The sequence below is a fragment of the Puma concolor genome, chromosome C1 (assembly GCF_028749965.1).
Source record: "Puma concolor isolate L17-30 chromosome C1, mPumCon1.1.hap2, whole genome shotgun sequence".
NCBI lineage: Eukaryota > Metazoa > Chordata > Mammalia > Carnivora > Felidae > Puma > Puma concolor.
Genome location: NC_141674.1, coordinates 35,342,024 through 35,360,999, shown reverse-complemented (window position 1 = coordinate 35,360,999; position 18,976 = coordinate 35,342,024). Strand labels below are relative to the sequence as shown.

At 49.5% G+C, this 18,976-nt stretch overlaps 2 protein-coding genes and 4 non-coding genes across 6 annotated transcripts; 1 reads left to right on the top strand and 5 right to left on the bottom strand.

The window, feature by feature from the left end:
* Positions 1 to 6,699: 6,699 nt before the first annotated feature.
* On the top strand, positions 6,700 to 10,904 carry BEST4 (bestrophin 4). Its single transcript, XM_025935095.2, has 9 exons — positions 6,700 to 6,946; positions 7,032 to 7,126; positions 7,709 to 7,942; positions 8,108 to 8,262; positions 8,707 to 8,784; positions 9,075 to 9,272; positions 9,376 to 9,456; positions 9,561 to 9,715; positions 9,864 to 10,904. Exons 1-9 carry the CDS (start codon positions 6,795 to 6,797, stop codon positions 10,135 to 10,137), a joined length of 1,422 nt encoding a protein of 473 aa, XP_025790880.1. The 5' UTR covers positions 6,700 to 6,794; the 3' UTR covers positions 10,138 to 10,904.
* A 4,499-nt stretch (positions 10,905 to 15,403) lies between these two features.
* RPS8 (ribosomal protein S8) lies at positions 15,404 to 18,224 on the bottom strand. The gene is made up of 6 exons (XM_025931635.2): positions 18,100 to 18,224; positions 17,596 to 17,702; positions 17,020 to 17,119; positions 16,447 to 16,622; positions 16,083 to 16,212; positions 15,404 to 15,569 (listed from the first exon to the last, which is right to left on the bottom strand). Exons 1-6 carry the CDS (start codon positions 18,101 to 18,103, stop codon positions 15,460 to 15,462), a joined length of 627 nt encoding a protein of 208 aa, XP_025787420.1. The 5' UTR covers positions 18,104 to 18,224; the 3' UTR covers positions 15,404 to 15,459.
* On the bottom strand, positions 15,722 to 15,792 carry LOC112849141 (small nucleolar RNA SNORD38). The gene has a single exon (XR_003222570.1). It is a non-coding gene; the product is annotated as a small nucleolar RNA SNORD38 (small nucleolar RNA).
* On the bottom strand, positions 16,317 to 16,386 carry LOC112849142 (small nucleolar RNA SNORD38). Its single transcript, XR_003222571.1, has one exon. It is a non-coding gene; the product is annotated as a small nucleolar RNA SNORD38 (small nucleolar RNA).
* On the bottom strand, positions 17,203 to 17,306 carry LOC112849145 (small nucleolar RNA SNORD46). The gene has a single exon (XR_003222573.1). It is a non-coding gene; the product is annotated as a small nucleolar RNA SNORD46 (small nucleolar RNA).
* Positions 17,789 to 17,868, bottom strand: LOC112849136 (small nucleolar RNA SNORD55/SNORD39). The gene has a single exon (XR_003222565.1). It is a non-coding gene; the product is annotated as a small nucleolar RNA SNORD55/SNORD39 (small nucleolar RNA).
* Positions 18,225 to 18,976: the final 752 nt, after the last annotated feature.

The window sequence follows — 18,976 nt, the reverse complement described above, 5'->3', positions numbered from 1 at the left end:
TACAACCCTGAAATCAAGAGTCACATGCTCTACTGACTGAACCAGCCAGGCACCCCAGTCTTTCTTTTTTTTTTTTTTTTAACTTAAGTATAATTGACATACATGTTATATTAGTTTCAGGTATACAACATATGGATTTGCCAATTCTACACATTACTCAGTGCTCACCACCATAACTGTAGTCACCATGTGTCACCATACAACATTTTTGTAATATTGACTATTTCCCTATGCTATACTTTTCATTTCTGCGTTACTTACATATTTAATAACTGAAAATTTATACCTCTTAATCCCCTTTATCGACATGATCTTCTTTTCTGTGTGTCCTAATCTCTTCTTCTCATAAAAACACCTAATCTCTTCTTCTTCTCAAATCAGATTAGGGCCCACCTAACAGCTTCCTTTTAATTTAACTTCTTCTTGAAAGGTTCAGTCTCCAAATATAGTCACATTATAAGGTACTGGGGTTAGGACTTTGTATAGGAGTCAAAACTTTACCTCCATCCATCTTAGTCTTCAGATTAAACTCTCCAACAAAAACATTAACAAAAGAAAAACAAACAGAAGTTTATTAACATGTATAACTTATGTATGCAGGGGAGAATGGGAGATACTGAGGGAAAAATGAGTAAGTCTCTCATGTTGTTTAGAATTCAGGCTTAAATACCATCTTTTTTTTTTTAATGTTTTTATTTTTTATTTTTTTATTTTTGAGAGAGACAGAGCATGAGCAGGGGAGGGGCAGAGAGAGAGGGAGACACAGAATCCAAAGCAGGCTCCAGGCTCTGAGCTGTCAGCACACAGCCTGACACAGGGCTCGAACTAAGGAACGGTGAGATCATGACCTGAGCTGAAGTCAGATGCCTAAGCAACTGAGCTACCCAGGCGCCCCTTAAATACCATCTTAATAGGGAAAATGGAAGGGAAATATAGACCTCTTGGGGAAGAGTAAATGATTTCTGGAAAAACTGAATGGGTCCTTAGAAGAATGGTTGGGAGATATGATCATTTGTGACAAAGTTTGTCTGGATATGGTATACACTTCTAGTCTCCTCTCCTGTGATATAAGAAGAAACTCCCAGGAAGGGGATTCATTCCCATTGAGTCCTTTTAGAGATCCATCTTTAGGCAGATAAGGGGAGTTCAGAGAAAGCTTCTCCCTGCACTTGCTGTTTTGCATGTAGCTACAGTTCAAAATAGTCAATATGCCTAAGTGGCAATATTGGGTGCCATATTCTGTTACTCTTCACCGTCTTCTCCCCCTCGGAGGTTATCAAGGTTTTTGAGCCCTCCTCCAGAGGCCAGCACACAAGGAGGAGATCCTGCTGGATGTTGTAACTGAAAGGCCTGGAAGTTTCCTCTGCCTCCTCCCTCAGTGTAATATATGCTACCATGAATAAATCTTATGCACCTACCATGCACCAGGAACTGGGCTAAGCATTTATGTTACTGACTGCTCACAGTAGCCTTATGATATGCATGTGATTATTACCCCCATTTCCCAGATGAAGAAACTGAGACTCAAGGGGTTAAGCTGCTTACTCAAGGTCATATACAGCTACCAAGGGGTAGAACTAAGATCTGAATCCAAGATGTCTGACTTCACTATTCACCATTGCCTGACTTTCCTGGGGATCATTGGTTCTCTGTCCTTGTACCTGTCCTCCTTCTACACTGCTCCATGTCTCCATGTCCCTCTTATTAGTGCTCTTTCTCCTTCCCCCAAGACTCTCACAATCTCTGCCCAAGCTGAGGTTTTTCTGAATTCTCTGGGTCCTCATCCCCCAGAGGATTCTGTCAGGCTCCTCTGCCCCTAGTTGAGCACCTGTCCCACACTCCTTGCTCCCTTGGCAGCTCAGAGTCAGAATCTCTTCACAGTGTCAGGTCACAGAGATCAAGGGAGTCTTTCAAGAATGAGAGCTGCCAAGTAAGGTTAGAACTGGGAGGGGGCTGTTGGAATAAGCAATAAGATCACAGGTGTCTTTGGTGGGTGCAAAGGTAGAAGTGCTAAAGCCAAACCAGACAGATGCTAATAGCTACAGTAGTGTTTCATACTTACCATGTGCTATTCTGAGCACTTTCTAAATATTAATTCATTTGATATTCACAACTCTATGAGAAAGGTATTATCATCCCTATTTCCCCATGGGGAAATTAAACACAGAAAGGTAAAACAGCTTGCTCAAGGTCACAAAGGTAGTTCACAGTGGAGTTCAGATTTGAAAATCTGGGCAGTCTGGCTCCAAACTCCATGCTGTAAACTGTCAAGCCATATATCCAACTCTGGGCTGTGAAGAGGGGAGAGGCTCATTGGTGGGTAGGACCAGAAGAGGGTGAGAGGCAAGAACTAGAGGAATGATAAAGACGGGTGGAGTAAATGATTTACAGGTGGAATGGTTCCCTCTCCTGGACCATAAACCAAAGGGATATGTCAGCAGCTGGGAAGGGAGATAAGGTGACTCAGGAGGGAGGGGCTGGGTGGGGATTGGGAACTGCCCCTTCCTGGAGCAAGTCTTCTAGTCCTGTACCTTTATCCATGGCTCTGTGGGAAATTTCACAGCCCAGTGATCCAGAGTGTTGGTAACAGTCAGGAAGGTGAGGGCCACAGAAGTGAATGAGGGCAATGATTGAAATGCAGCAGCCTGGGATGCCCTAAAGGAGTACTGAAGGAAGCTCCCAGGACCTCAGAGTCTGAGTTCCTTCAGTCCCAGGGCCTGGGTGCCTAGATAACTAGACTCTTTAAGTGGTATGAAGCCCAGAATGCTAGAGGAAAGCCACAGATCAGAGCTTGGGAAGGGATGCATGGCCATGATGGCTGAGTCCCCAGAGCTGGTATCTCACCCTCTCTGGGAAAGATCCTTAGTATTCCAGACCTCTGGGACACACACACACACACACACACACACACAGCCTGAGTCCAGTTCTTTCCTCATATTGACATCTCACCTGGCTCACCTGGGCCCTGGAAAGAGAACATAACTCTTCTGGCCATGAGTAGGTTTCCAAACCTTGTTCATCCAGGAAGATTCTTACAGAAAAAGGGGAAGGAAGGCCAGATGTCTTTCAGGTTAAAAATGAAAAAAAAAAAAAAAAAAAGATAAAAGAAAGGAAAAGAAAAGAAAAGCCTGCTTGGGCTCAAGGACTCCCCAGCTCTATCAAGATGAATCAGATACAATCCTGTCCTTGGGTGCCTGGGTGCCTCAGTCAGTTAAGTGTCTGACTCTTGATTTTGGCTCAGGTCACGATATCACTGATTATGAGATTGAGCCCCGGGTTGGGCTCTGAGCTGACAGCGCAGAGCCTGCTTGGGATTCTCTCTCTCCCTCTCTCTCTGCCCCTCTCCCTGCTTGCACTCTCTCTCTCTCTCTCAAAATATATAAACTAAAAAAAAAAAAAAAAAAAAAAAAAAAGGCACAATCTTGTCCTCAAGGGCCACACAGGCTGGAAGGAGATGACCCCTGCAGACAGGTCACACAGCCCAGTGTGATTTGCTGCTGAGAGAGGAAACCTAGAGTGCGTTGGGGAGTGATCTGGGGAAGATCATGGACAGCTTCCCTGAGGATGCTCTGAGCTGGACCTTGCAGAAGCAGTGAAAAGGAGCTAGACCAGAGGCTGGTGATGGGAGCAGAGATGGGGTCATCTCAAAAGGCCTTGTATATCCAGTTTAAAAGCCAGGACCTGGCACTGTTTGGTTTGGGGACAGGCTGGCAGGGCTTCAGGTGAAACGTCTCTGCCTCTTCATCTCTGAAGGATTGCCTGGTTCTGGGACACAACAGAGGACTAATAGGTAGAAACCAAAGAGAACAGATTTGGCTTTTCATGGTAATAGCAGCCCAGGCTCAATGCCTGCAGTGCTCCAGGCTCTGGATATTGTTTTTTTGAATAATCCCAATTGCCCTATGTGGAAGGTGTTATTGATCTTGTTTTATAGAGGAGGAAACAGAAGTTCAGAGAGATTAGGTAACTCTTACAAGGCTACAGAGAACTAGAATTCAAACCCAGGTTTGTCTGACTCCTAAGCTTGTGCTCCTAATCACCTCTCCATGTTCCTCTCTTTCAGAAATGTTTGTAAGAATCAGATCACAATGTGGGGGAAGCAGCTTCTCAATACAGGTCGGAGTGGGACCACCACTCCTGGGTTTTTGTGGATGACCTCACCACTGGGTGGGTAATTGAGCTGGTGCCTCAAATATTATTTCCTTTGTTTAACAGATGAAGAAATTGAGGCCTAGAAGTACAAATGGCCATTCAGGGGGCGCCTGGGTGGCTCAGTCGGTTAAGCGTCCGACTTCGGCTCAGGTCATGATCTCGCGGTCTGTGAGTTCGAGCCCCGCGTCGGGCTCTGTGCTGACAGCTCAGAGCCTGGAGCCTGTTTCAGATTCTGTGTCTCCCTCTCTCTGACCCTCCCCTGTTCATGCTCTGTCTCTCTCTGTCTCAAAAATAAATAAACGTTAAAAAAAAATAAAAACAAAACAAAACAAAAAAACAAATGGCCATTCAGGATGCTAGGCACCCTTAGGAGTCAAGATGCTGGACACAGGGCTGAGGGAGGTCTGCATCGCTAGGCCTGAGTCCCAGGCCTGTGGCCTTGTCAACTCTATGGGATAGGGATGGGGGATGGTTAAGCCAAGTCTCAGAGCCTGGACTAGAAGCCTGGCAGTGTGGCCAGTGCACAGGACTATGGTCCTAGGGCTCAAACCCTTGTTTAGGCCCAAGTAGGCCACTTCCAGCCTTTGAGGTTGTGAAACTGAATACAGGAAAACCATGTAAAATAGAGTCTGGGGGCACCTGAGTGGCTCAGTCAGTTAAGCATCTCTCTCTCTCTCTCTCTCTCTCTCTCTTTTTATGTTTATTTTGAGAGAGTGTAAGCGGGGCAGTGGCGGGGGGGGGGGGGCAGAGAGAGGGGGACAAAGGATCTGAAATGGACTCTGCACTGACAGCAGTGAGCCTGATGACCTGAGCCAAAGTTGGAAGCTCAACCGACTGAGCCACCCAGGTGCCCCAAGCATCTGACTCTTGATTTCGCTTCAGGTCATGCTCTCACAGTCATGAGATCGAGCCCCAAGCTGGGCTCCGTACTGAGCATAGAGCCTGCTTAAGATTCTCTCTCTCCTTCTTCCCCTGCCCCTCCCCCTTCAAAAATAAGATAAAATAAGATAAAATAAAATAGTCTGTAGGCCAGAAGGGGGGTAGTTCTCACACCCTACCAATTTGTCCTCAATTGCAGACCCCAAAAGGAAGAAGCATACCTTGCATTTTCCAACAACACAGAACCTACCTTACTACCCCTGCAAGAGGGAGAAAGACTTTTCTTTGAATAGCAACAGCCCAGGGGCGCCTGGGTGGCGCAGTCGGTTAAGCGTCCGACTTCAGCCAGGTCACGATCTCGCGGTCCGTGAGTTCGAGCCCCGCGTCGGGCTCTGGGCTGATGGCTCAGAGCCTGGAGCCTGTTTCCGATTCTGTGTCTCCCTCTCTCTCTGACCCTCCCCCGTTCATGCTCTGTCTCTCTCTGTCCCAAAAATAAATAAATGTTGAATAGCAACAGCCCAGCCAATGAGAAGATGCCACAACTCAGCCAATGAGAAAAAAATCACCAGCCTCCAGTGGACTTTGTTCAAAGTAGCCCCTCTCAACATCCTCCTTTTTCTCTATAAAATAACATTCCTTTCCTTTGTTTTCTAGACTTGCCTATGGTTTGCTATAGCTTGCATGCCCTGAATTGCAATTCCTCTATTTTTTTAATAAACCCATTTTGCTGGTAAAATAACTGGATATTTTATTTTCAAGCTCAACAAAGTCCACCAACTCAGGCTTTGAATCCTGCCTCCAATGCATCCCAGCTATATGACCTTGGGCAAGACATTTACCTCTTGGAGCCTCATCTATAAATGGGGATGAGTCCTGCCTCATGGGGTTGTGATGAGGATTCCACGAGAGGATGATATAGTAGTGCCTTTGGCACAGTGCCTGTCAGTCAGTGCTCTGTGATCAGCAGCTGTTGTAACAATTGATCATCATGCATCTGTCTTCTCACCTGGAGCGTGGGACAGTAATCCCTGTCATCCTGGTTTCAAGGACATGGTGTTATTTGTGTGTGCTGTGGGGTCAGTGCAGATGACATTTCTGCCACCCAAAGGCCAGCCCAGCCCTGCAGGAGTAGGGGGACAAATCTAGTTCCCAGGACCAGGAGAAGCTGGGTGACAGCCTCAATCCATCAATGATAACCACAGTCCAGTTAAGCTTTATGGGCCCGGCAGATATTTAAGTGTGTTTCATGTGGGGGCTAGCCCAGTTCTCCTTCCTCAACACATGCTGCTGCTCAGAGCAGGTAGGCAGGTGTGGAGTGGGGGGTGACAGTACCCTGGGCCTCGGGAGGCCAGCTATCAACAAGACCCCAAGGGATAGTTGTGGGTCTAGGCTAGAGTTGGATCTCCTGTCCTTAGCAGTTTATGATCTGGTTACTTTTAGCCCTGCAAGTGGAAGAGGATCCCAGGGAAGCCTCTTGCAGGAGAGGTTATAGATCTCAGCTCCCCTAGGCCCATGCCATCCTGGCTTGACCCACGTACACTGAGTTCTGGAGGGGATGGGGATGTGCTCTGTCTGCTCTGCAGCTTCCTCCCCCATGACTACTGACACAGGGTGAAGGCTGGATGTATGTGACCAGAATCGAAGGGAGGTTGCCTGGGGAAATAAGCTTGGTGATAAGAAGGAAAGCTAAGGAGAAGGTTTGCTGGGAAAGAGGGACACTCTGGGGGCAGCTCTTGTGACCTCCTGCTCAGGCCCCCAGCACCATGACGGTTTCATACACCCTCAAAGTGGCGGAGGCTCGCTTCGGAGGCTTCTCTGGCTTGCTTCTCCGTTGGAGGGGAAGCATCTACAAGCTCCTCTACAAAGAGTTCCTCCTCTTCATCGCCCTGTATGCTCTGCTCAGCATCACTTACCGGTGAGGGTGAGGTCTCAGGGCTGGCCTGTGGGGGACAGGGCTGCCCACTTCCCTCTAACCCAGGCTTACAACTGACCTTACCCAGGTTGCTGCTGACCCAGGAGCAGAGGCATGTATATGCTCAGGTGGCCCGATACTGTAATCGTTCTGCAGATCTCATCCCCTTATCCTTTGTACTGGGTAAGGCTCCCTCTAGTTCTCCCTGGTATCCTTCTTACCATCTTCCCTGACCTTTGGGTTGAGTTGATAGCGCTGAGAGTCAGAATTACCCCAACAGCACAGCCTAGAGGTTAACCAGAGCAGGCTCAGCAGACATGGGAGTTGTATCCTGGGTTCAGGATTTCCAGAGGGCTAGATCCTGCCTATCACTTGCTGGACCCTCACTCCACAAACAAGGGACAAAACACCTGCTGGCTTCAAACCCCCGCTCTGGGGGGAGGGGAGCTGCAGAGAGGTGACATCCCCTTCCCACCTTCATGGGAAGAGGGGCTCAGAGTTAACTACTACTAGTGGCCTTGAGCCACCACTTCTCTACCAGAGGTTTGCACTCCTCCATCCTCTGGGCCTGGCTTAGCAAGGAAGAGGCTTTAGGAAGAGGCAATTCCCCTGACATCAAGGCAGGACACTGGAGCCAGATGTGTCCTTCCCCCTGCTCCAGTTCAACCTAGCCTGAACCAGGCGCTCCAGCTGGGGGGCAGGGCACGCTAACTGCCAGACGCTCCCTCTTCCCTTCCTGTCCCCACTTGTGGGGCGGCTGACCAGGTTTCTACGTGACCCTGGTGGTGAACCGCTGGTGGGCCCAGTATACAAGCATCCCGCTGCCAGACCAGCTGATGTGCGTCATCTCGGCCAGCGTGCACGGCGTAGACCAGCATGGCCGCCTGCTGCGCCGTACCCTCATCCGCTATGCCAACCTGGCGTCTGTGCTGGTGCTGCGCTCAGTCAGCACCCGCGTGCTCAAGCGTTTCCCCACTATGGAGCACGTGGTGGATGCAGGTGCGGACAGGGGCCCCTGGGGCTCGGCCGGGCCGATGCAGGGGAGCCCTGGCACAGCCCACCAGAGCCCGAAGGTGTGCCTCCTAGGAGGAGAGGTCTGACCCCCAAGGGGCAAGTCCTAGGCACAGGGGCTGAGTCTGCGCACCACTCACTTTATCCCCTCAGGTTTCATGTCCCAGGAAGAGAGGAAAAAGTTTGAGAGCCTGAAATCCGACTTCAACAAGTACTGGATCCCATGTGTCTGGTTTACTAACCTGGCGGCCCAGGCCCGGAGGGATGGGAGAATCCGTGATGACATTGCTCTCTGCCTGCTCCTCGAAGTGAGTCTGCTCAGACCAGTCCCATTTATCCTCCTCCTCCTAGCTTTGCAAACCAGAACAATAATTTTAGTAATGAGCACTTAGGTGGTGCCAACTTTGTACTGCACACTGTTGGAAGCACTGTACGTACATTAACTCATTAGCCATCACAACAACCCTTGAGACATTATCGGCATCCCTTTTTCACAGGTGAGAAAACTGAGGCAGAACGGAAAAGAAACTTGCCGAAATCACACAGATAGTTAGTGGAGCTGGGACTCATACATTCTGGGTCCATGCTTGGAACTACATTGCTAAACTGCTTCCCATCACAAGCACTCCCACATTGGTAACACCTCCAACAGCCAACTGGGCCTCTAGGCCTGGTTTGTGTTGGGCTCCCAGTTCTTTCCCCATTCTTTCTTCCTCACCTCCACTGACTTCCTCTTCTTGCTCATCCACCAGGAGCTGAACAAGTACCGGGCCAAGTGCAGCATGCTATTCCACTATGACTGGATCAGCATACCTCTCGTCTACACCCAAGTAACTGCCTCTCACCTCCCCAGTCCCAGTGCCTACTGCATGTCCTGTGCTGTGTGTGACACTGAGAACTAGAGATGGCACCTGCCCTGGGGCAGTTCAGTCCAGTGAGACACCGAACAACTAAGGGCTCATCCTCAAAGCATCCCCGGACCCCCACTAATAGGACCCCATCCCCTCTGATGCTGCCACACCTTGCTACACATTTAGTTCCTTGTCAGAGTCCCTCACTGGCCCTCAGGGGCGGGGAGGGCATTTTTCCCTGTCTTACTCGGCCCGGCTTCCTTCTCCAGGTGGTGACCATAGCTGTATACTCCTACTTTGCCCTCTCCCTGGTCGGCCGCCAGTTTGTGGAGCCAGAAGCAGGGCCTGCCAAACCTCGGGAGCCATTAGAGCCAGGCCAGGAGCCAGCGTCTACTCTGGGGGACCTGGACATGTATGTGCCTCTCACCACTCTGCTGCAGTTCTTCTTCTATGCTGGCTGGCTCAAGGTGGGCACATAGCAGCTTATTCTGTAGACATGTGGGTCCACCTCAACTTTGGGGATGGAGAATGGGGCTCTGAGCCCTGAAAACACTGTCTTACAACCTGCAGGTGGCCGAACAGATTATCAACCCCTTTGGGGAGGATGATGATGACTTTGAGACTAACCAGCTCATAGACCGCAACTTACAGGTGCGCCCGGTCCCGGGGCAACTCCCTGTGCTCCCCTCCTTGCCAGCTCTCCGCCTAAGTGTGGAGAGGACAGGAGGATCCTTATGACTTGCTGCCTGCCTCAGGTGTCCCTGCTCTCCGTAGACGACATGTACCAGAACCTGCCTCCCGCCGAGAAGGACCTGTACTGGGACGAAGACTCAGCGCAGCCGCCTTACACGGTGGCCACGGCAGCAGAGGCTCTGCGGCCTTCCTTCCTGGGCTCCACCTTCAACCTTCGGTGAGTGACCCAAGCTGGTGGAGGCAGGGGTTGACCTGGCACTCTGGGGCGCCAATGGATCGGTCCTTCCTGTTCCCCGCCCTCTCGGGAGAGTCAGTCCCAGGGCGGCTCGGCGCCAAGATCGCTCAGACCTCCCTCCCGTCCGCAGCGTGAGCGACGACCCCGAGCAGAACGTGCAGGTGGACACGTCCCCAGGGTCCGCTAGGCCGCTCCCGGCCGCGCAGACCCCGTTGCTCGGCCACTTGTTTGCCGCAGGAGCACCCTCGCCCGCGATCAGCCTCCGGACCTTTGGCCGCGTACGCGGAGCTCCCCGGACCCCTCATCTACTGCGCTTGCGAGCGGAGGAGGGCGGCGACCCCGAGGCCGCGGACCGCATTGAGGAGGCGTCGGTGGGGTCAGGGGACGAGGCCGGGGAGCCCTGAGAAAAGGCTGCCAGGGCCGGGCCCTCTTGCCTGCCTCCCCCAAGCCTGCCTCTGCTCGCTTTCCGCCCCCCGCTGCCCTCCAGACGGCGCTGGTCCTGCCCTCGGACGCCATAAGAACACTTGCTGTGTGCCCTGAGCCAGAGCGTTTAGGGACGGATCTTGAAAGAGAAAGATGGCGGGGCCAGTGTCAGGGCTGGGAATGCGTCCACTTTGGCGGGAGAAGGTAGGATGGCTTGCTTGGGGACGGTGTAGCTAGAAGGATACACGTGCGAGGCCTAGAGGACAAGAACCCAGGTGCACTGTTAATTTCCCCGGGGAGCTGGGCCTGTTCTCAAACTTGAGGGAGCATCAGCGTCACTGACGGGCCTGTTCGGAACAGTTATGGGTGCCCCTTCCAGCATTTCTGATTCATTAGATCTGGGACGGAACCCAAGAAGTTGCATTTCTAGTAAATTCCCAGGTGCTGTTGCTGCTGCTGGTCCAAACATTACAATTTGTGTGAGACATAAAAAGATATTGAGGGTATACCTTATCTTGATAATCTTACTCTGAAGAGGGATCAAAGTGTGTGTGCTGGGGGACTTTTGCTTTTCCTATAATATTCTTTGTTTTTGTTTACAATGAGAATATAATCATTACTTGTGCAGTTATGGTTGCTTAAAACTAAATTGGCCGGCTGTGCAGTGGGATAGTGAGATAAAGATGATATGGAAGGGCTTGGGAATCTGTACTGGAGGCTGATTGAACTCATATGTGAAGGCAGTCTTTTTTTTATTTATTTATTTTTTATTTTTATTATTTTTTTTTTTTTTTTAATTTTGTTTTCAACGTTTATTTATTTTTGGGACAGAGAGAGACAGAGCATGAATGGGGGAGGGGCAGAGAGAGAGGGAGACACAGAATCGGAAACAGGCTCCAGGCTCTGAGCCATCAGTCCAGAGCCCGACGCGGGGCTCGAACCCACGGACCGCGAGATCGTGACCTGGCTGAAGTCGGACGCTTAACCGACTGCGCCACCCAGGCGCCCCTATTTTTTATTTTTTTTAACGTTTATTTATTTTTTGAGACAGAGAGAGACAAAGCATGAACGGGGGAGGGTCAGAGAGAGAGGGAGACACAGAATCCGAAACAGGCTCCAGGCTCCGAGCTGTCAGCACAGAGCCCGACGCGGGGTTCGAACCCACGGACCGCGAGATCATGACCTGAGCGAAAGTCGGCTGCTTAACCAACTGAGCCACCCAGGCGCCCCTGAAGGCAGTCTTACACCACCCAGCCTAGACCTTGGGCATTTGAACTTCTGAGTACCACATCCTTCTCTGTACCCACCAACCAACAGAAGAGACGATGTAAGGGGTGAAGCTGGGGTTCCATCTCTGTGGTGGGCCTACAGTGCTGGAGGGAAACCAGACTCAGACAACACTAGATGGAGTTGCCTGAACTGAGCTCCTCTAAGATTCCTGGCCTATAAATTCAGCCTCCATTAAAGAACTTGGTGAATGCTAAAACTGAATCTTAAGATCAAAGAATTACAGAGGACAGAAGTCAAAGGAGGGCAGAAACAAGAGTATAGAGGTTGAGTGCATGCTCTGGCATTGTAGACTGACTAGATAATGCTGGTTTTGCTACTTTCGTACTGCTGGGTGACCATAGGTTACTGGAGTCCTAAGCATAGGTCTCCAAATGTATGGAGACAATAGCACCCCCAGGACAGCCATTCACCCGTAAGGTATTTAAGTTTTTTTCACAGGGTTAATAGGAAGTAGCCTTGCTCAGAGCAAGAATGGTCATCTGAAGGCTGTGGACATGAATACTGCCTGGATCCAAGACTTTTTAAAAAAGATTCTATTCATAAATTATAAGTAGAAGGGGAAGTATAGTTTTTTGGAACTCAAATTAGGAAATAAAGGCAAAGTGTTTAGTGTGGCTTTGCTGACCCATACCAATTCCTGACTCATACCTCTCTGTCAACAATAGCTAAAATTAAGGTGTTGCATGAAGATAATCACTGGATGGAAAGGTGGGGCACAGGCCTCCCCAGAGCAACGGTAAGGTTTCAGAAGGTTGGGTTGATCTGTGTCCTGAAGTTTTTGTACTCAAAAGTGGTGGCTGTCATCTTTCCCTATTGTCTCTTCACAGAAGTCTGCAATTTTGCCAAGCTAATGAACCAGTTGGGTGTTCACTTCTTTAACTCTTAAAAGTTACATACTTACACTTTCCATCAACTTCAACTTCGATAAAATCTTGTTTTTTAAAAAATTAATTTAGGGGCGCCTGAGTGGCTCAGTCGGTTGAGTCCGACTTCGGCTCAGGTCATGATCTCACGGTTCATGAGTTTGAGCCCTACATCGGGCTCTGGGCTGACAGCTCAGAGCCTGGAGCCTGCTTCGGATTCTGTGTCTCCCTGTCTGCCCCTCTGCTGCTTGCACTAGGGTCTCTCGCATGGTCTCAAAAATAAACATTAAAAAAATTTTTAATAAAAAATTAATTTAGCACACTGGAGTGCTTGCTATGTTGCCCTGTACTTCCAGGTACTGGAGACAGAGCAGGCTACAAACATACCTGTTCCCCGGAATTATATTCTAGTAGGACAAGACAAAATGAGCAAAATTTATGCCCAACTAAGGGATAAGGAGAAAAAGGAGGAAAAGCTACAGCATCGAAGGGACTAACTTAAAAAACGGTGATCAGGGGCGCCTGGGTGGCTCAATCAGTTGAGCGGCCAACTTCGGCTCAGGTCATGACCTCGTGGTCCGTGAGTTCGAGCCCCGCGTCGGGTTCTGTGCTGACAGCTTGGAGCCTGGAGCCTGCTTCGGATTCTGTGTCTCCCTCTCTCTGACCCTCCCCCGTTCATGCTCTGTCTCAAAAATAAATCAACGTTAAAAAAAAAAAATGTGATCAGAGAGGGCAAAAACGAGGGTTTAAGTAAGACCTGGAGAGTAAGCCATGTGGGTATTTGAAAGAAATTGTTTCCAACAAAAGAATAGCAAATGAACATACATTATTTACTCAGTAAGGCCAGGATCATAGGCACTATAGAAAAAGGGAGCAGGTCATGTAGAGTTCCGTAGTGTTTGGTTAGGCTTTTGAGATGGTAAGTTGTCCTGTCAAAAAGCTGGTATTTTTTTTTAAGTTTGAGAGGGGGTGCCTGGGTGGCTCAGTTGGTTCAGCATCCTACTCTTAATTTTGGCTCTGGTCAAGATCTCAAGATTCGTTGAGTTTGAGCCCTATGTCGTCAGGCTCTGAGCTAACAGCACAGAGCCTGCTTGGATGCTCTCTCCCTTCCTCTCTGCTCTTCTGCTCACAGTCTTTCTCAAAAGAAATAAAAAGTTCAGACTGCATGCGCGAGGGATGAGCAGAATGAGAATCCTATGCTAGCTCTGCGCAGAGCCCTACATATGTCTTGATCTCATGAACTGACTGAACCACCCAGGTGGCCCCCAAAAACTGATTTTTTTTTAAAGCTTATTTTGAGAGACAGAGAGAGCATGAGTGGGGGAGGGGCAGAGAGAATCCCAAGCAGGGTCTGCACTGCCAGCACAGACCCCAGTGCAGGACTTGAACCCATGAAGCTCCAAGATCATGACCTGAGCTGAAACCAAGAGTCAGGACCCTTAACTGAACCACCCAGATGCCCCAAAAACCTGATCTTAAAACTGATCAACAGGGGCGCCTGGGTGGCTCAGTCCGTTGAGCATCCAACTTCGGCTCAGGTCACGATTTCACGGCTCAGGAGTTCGAGCCCCGCATCGGGCTCTGCACTGATAGGATAGCTCAGAGCCTGGAGCCTGCTTCAGATTCTGTGTCTCCCTCTCTCGGTCCCTCCCCTGCTCGCACTCTCTCTCTCTCAAAAGTAAATAAGCCTTAAAAAAGTAAAAAAAAAAAACAAACAAAAAACTTATCAACATTGCTAGGATTGTGTTGGGGACAACAAAAGCATTGAGTGCTACTTATAAAAAAGTGACTGGAAGGTGGATGGTTTTAAAGGTTGAAGCAATTGGGGCGCCTGGGTGGTGCAGTCGGTTAAGTGTCCGACTTCAGCCAGGTAAACGATCTCGCGGTCCGTGAGTTCGAGCCCCGTGTCAGGCTCTGGGCTGATGGCTCAGAGCCTGGAGCCTGTTTCCGATTCTGTGTCTCCCTCTCTCTCTGCCCCTCCCCTGTTCATGCTCTGTCTCTCTCTGTCCCAAAAATAAATAAACGTTGGAAAAAAAAAAAATTAAAAATAAATAAATAAATAAATAAAAATAAAGGTTGAAGCAATTAAGACCTGGGATTATTAGATGTTAGCATATAAGGGTCAGAATGACCCAAGATTTTGATTTAAGCAGCTGTATAAAACTGTTTGCTATAATCAAATAGCTGAGAAACTATTTGAAAAGGAAAAGCTGAAGAATGTTATCCATTTTTAAAATGTTCACCTTTGAGAGTCCAATTATGATATACAAATGCAGGTGTTAAGTAGGTTTGGGTTAAAATTAGAAAAATGCATCATATGGGGCACCTGGGTGGCTTGAGCCAGCTGAGTGCCCAACTCTTGATATAGGCTCAGGTGATCTTGGTGGTCATGAGATGGAGCCCTGAGGTCTGCACTGAGCATGGAGCCTGCCTGGGATTCTCTCTGCCCCTCCTCTGCTCTCAAAATAAACATTAAAAAAAAAAATGCATCATAAACCACATTCAATACCTACAACAGACAATGTACAGCCAAGCTGGAGACAAAGAACTGAACTTTGCAGATTTAGCAATGCAGAAACCACTGGTTATCTTGCACATTTAGTAAGAGGGGAAGGGGGATTAGGTTTCAAAAGAAAATTAACTTCAGAAAGACATTAAAAAACTGAAAGATACAGATACATAAGTGTGCTCAACTTCCTCAACAATGTACAAAAGAAATTTGGAATACAATTTCCAGGTTTATAGGCTATTCACAAACCCAGGCTGAAAACTTCCAAGCTAAAACCTTAAGACCAAGGTGCACATAGGGAAAGGGTACAGGACCTCTAAAAGAGCCAAATTTACAGAGGCAGCATGGTTTCAGGTACCAGTCATGGTCAACACAGTAATATTGGGGGCACAGTGCTGAGATACCTCCCTTATACTGTTTCTGCTTGGCCTGCATGCCACATCCCTGTTCCCACTAAACGCTAGCCTTTGGGGGGGTGAGAAATGCTCCCCGTTACCGACATAGCCCACACCTAAGGTTGGCCTTCAGGCAGAGTGAGCTGGGGCACTCTACGGTTTCCCAAGCAATCAGATAATCACACATGAATACAGGGCAGAATAAACACCTTTTATTACATGACCGAAGATAGGAAGGAGGAAGATTTATTTGCCTTTCCGGGCTTTGATTTTCCTCAGATAGAACTCTAGCTCCTTGCCCTCCAGTACATAGCCATCTGCTCGGCCACACTGGCCTGGTCTTGAAGCGATGCATGCTGCAAGAGAGTATGCATTCATTAGCAAAATGACAATGTGGCCCTATCCAAACCTAGGTATTGCCTCAGAAGTCCATGTTGGTTTAGGTATCCTGGGGGGGTGGGGGTGGGGGTGGTGGTGGTGGTGGTGAGGGCAAGCTTGAAGCCCACTGTCTCCTCAGATAAGACTTCATCGTCACTTAAAAGTCAGTAGCAGAACTGGACAAAGTTTTCATCACTGAGACAGCCCCCTCAGCCCACACATGCATGGACTTCTCAAAATACTTCTGGGAGTTAGAGGCAGAGGGCAAACTTAGGCCTATGGACTCCTGCCCACTATTTCCCATTTGAGCTTCATACTAATGGGATGACCACACGTTCTGAGTTTTGCTTGTATTCTGTTATCATTTAACTCTCCTGGTGAAGCCTCTACCACAAGGCTGGCCAGTAAAAAGAACAGAAGAGGCAAGAATAAAATGCAGAGGATATACAGTTATCCGGACACCCCCTCCCCCAAGGCAACAGCTATCTCACCAAGAAGTTTGCCCTGCTGGAACTGCTCCTCCAGAAGACTGCTTATTTTGGCATTCTTTTTCCTCTCATCATATTTCTTCTGAATTTTCTTTGATCGTTTTTTGTTTAAAATCTCTTCCTCCTCGGGAGTCTAAATAAAGGAGACAGATGACTTAGCTGGAGCTCCCCAAGCACTGGCTCAGGGAAGGAATGTCCTCACAGCTTTGGGCCCAGTACATCCCAATCCCTGCTGCCTTCCTCAGCACTAAAAGCTTTCATCTCTTTCCCTTCAGCAGCAGAACTGGACGCAGTTTTCATCATAAGAAGGCTGCAATGAGGCTGGCCTCCCCCGCCCAACAGGGAAGTTGGCACCCCAAAAACGCACCAGCTTGGCCCCCTTCTTGCGGCCCAGGGGCAGTGCATAGTGGGACTCGTACCACTGCCGGTACGGTGTGCTGTCAATGAGCACGATACAGTTCTTCACCAAGGTCTTGGTGCGGACCAGTTCGTTGTTGGATGCATTGTAGACAACATCAATAATCCTTGTTTTGCGCGTACAACCTGCTCACAGGAGAAATTCAGAATCAAGTCCTGTAAACAACTGGCTTTGTTGTTCCCTGCACATCCTACCCCATAGTGCCTAAGGAAAAGGGAACTCTAAGCCGTTACCCAGCCACAGGGTGTCAGCTCATCTTCCACAAAGCCACCTTTCCAGAGATGGCTGGCAACCACACATAAATAAGGTCTAGATTCAGCCCCAATCCCTGAGGCTATAGGACTTAAGAGACAAAACAGGATAGAGGGAATTCTCCAGCTACCACAACCTTAAGATCTTTCAAACAAAGAGAAACTTCAGTATCTTGATGGAGGCCAAGGACTTCCTGTTAAAAAGTACCTACTGAAGCTCAGGAAATTTTAGGGATTGAGTTCCCACCCACTCCTAGAGGGCCTCACTCACACTCAGAGCCCCAGGAGAAGTTCCCCACGTCCAGCCTCAAGGCACGGTACTTCTTATTGCCTCCCCGAACCCGGACTGTGTGTATACGGCGGGGGCCAATCTGGAAAACACAAGGAGACAGGAACTAGGTTATCCAAGAGAGCAAGACAACAAAGGGAAGGGTACCCAGGCTGGACGGAGGCAACACAGTCAGTGTAACTATGACAAGTCCTAGCATTGGCAAGTGGCACACAGGTGACCAAGACGGCCACAACCACGCCTAAGGATACTTTTTCATCACTCTAGTTACCTCCAAGAGGAAAAACCTAACTCCAAACACTGAAAACTAAGTCTCTATTCAACAAAAATACTAGGTTTCTGACTATCATTTGAGGAGCCCATCCCCTCCAAGTGCCCTTTAAGTCCTAGTACACAGCATCTGTCTCCATGCAATCTCTTTAGTCTCAACCAACAGGTAAAGGTGAGGAGGCCGCCCAGTCCCCTAGACAGATCACAGAGCCCTGCAAAGATTCAACCACCACAAGCAGAGGCCAGACCACGCCGGAGACTAGGGGGACGCGAACGCCCCGCACGCACCTTAGTGTTGGCAGCGGGGCGTCCCAGCTCATACTTCCGCTTCTTGTGGTAGGGCTTTCTCTTGCCCCCGGTCTTGCGGCGCTTGTGCCAGTTGTCCCGAGATATGCCTACATGCCGGAGCGGGGACGGAAGCTTTAGCCATTGGGCCTCGGGCCGGCACCTCGCAAGCCCCAAACCCCCGCGCCGGACGGGCCGCACGCTCAGGTCTCCAAGGTTGGTTCCCCCACTGCGCACTCGGGAGTTTACAGCATTATCAAGGTGTCATCATCCACATGCGGCCCAGCCCGGGCTCCTTCCCATGGCAGCCATGTTGGTATGCCTGCAACCCCAAGCTCCTACAGCCCCTGGAGGGGGCCTCGGCGGCCAGAACCCGAGCACCACCCTCCTCGTGGCTGCTCCGTGCTAGGGGTCGGGGCGCCCGCACTCCTGACTTGACTGCGAGGCAGGATGGCGCCGGATCGAGCTCGTCCCCCTTCCCGGGCCCCGAAGCAGAGCGACACTCACCCATCACTCTCGGCGCTGGCTGAGAAAGGGAAAACGCAAAGCCTCACGGTCCGGTTTGTAAAACGCAGTCCCGCCCCTTTAGCGTGGTTTCTGCGCGCCGCTGTGAGGATCCCGGAGTCTGAGTGCGACGTCACTGACGTTTCTGCGACAGTACCGCGGACCTCCCGCTGCGAGAGGGGCCTCTGCGCTCCTAACTCGTGGACAGCGCTGGACCCGCGTTTGCTGCCGCTCGCTAGAGGTTGAGGACTTTAGGGTACATCCGAGGTGGAGTCACCTGGCTTTACGCTTTGAAAAGACTCGTTTTAGAAGCTGGGCGCAGCTGCGATGGGAAAAGGTGGAAGGCAGCAGGGAGGGAAACGATTGGTGGACTTAGGTTTGATTCTGAAGGGTTTGGTGATACATTGGGCTTGGGGGGAGGGGGTTAGGGAAAGGGGTGTGTGTCGAGGATTACTAATTCCTCACTTGATGAGTTGGATGAAAATCGGTGCCTTTTACTGAGATGGGGTAAACTAAGGTAGGAGCGGTTCTGGTCATGTTCATTTTGAGATCTTGGTGACCTCTAAGTGGGAATGACGGGCAGCTGGATGTTCATGTCTTGGTCATCCTTATGGAAGAAATTTGGACAGAAGATGTTACTTTGGGAATCATTACTATGCAAATGTAATTAAAGTTTCCAGAATGAATGGCATCTAGGGAGAGAGCATAAAGCACACTTTTCTTGTAAAATGTACTAAATAAATACTTTAGGCTTGTGAGATACAGAGTCTGTGTCACAACTACTCGACTTCGCTAGTGTGGTGTGAGAGTAATCCTAGACAATAGTAAACAAATGTGTGTGGCAGTGTTCCAAAACTTACGATACTGAGATTCATCTCTC

Excerpts from the sequence above, each read along its gene's own strand:
- BEST4 (XM_025935095.2), top strand. The coding sequence starts at position 6,795 with ATGACGGTTTCATACACCCTCAAAGTGGCGGAGGCTCGCTTCGGAGGC. Across the intron at positions 6,947-7,031 it reads CTGCTCAGCATCACTTACCG|GTTGCTGCTGACCCAGGAGC; the intron begins GTGAGGGTGAGG and ends GACCTTACCCAG. Across the intron at positions 9,457-9,560 it reads TCATAGACCGCAACTTACAG|GTGTCCCTGCTCTCCGTAGA; the intron begins GTGCGCCCGGTC and ends TGCCTGCCTCAG.
- RPS8 (XM_025931635.2), bottom strand. Across the intron at positions 16,213-16,446 it reads GCAAGAAGGGGGCCAAGCTG|ACTCCCGAGGAGGAAGAGAT; the intron begins GTGCGTTTTTGG and ends TCCTTTATTTAG. Across the intron at positions 15,570-16,082 it reads CCAGCAGGGCAAACTTCTTG|CATGCATCGCTTCAAGACCA; the intron begins GTGAGATAGCTG and ends ACTCTCTTGCAG.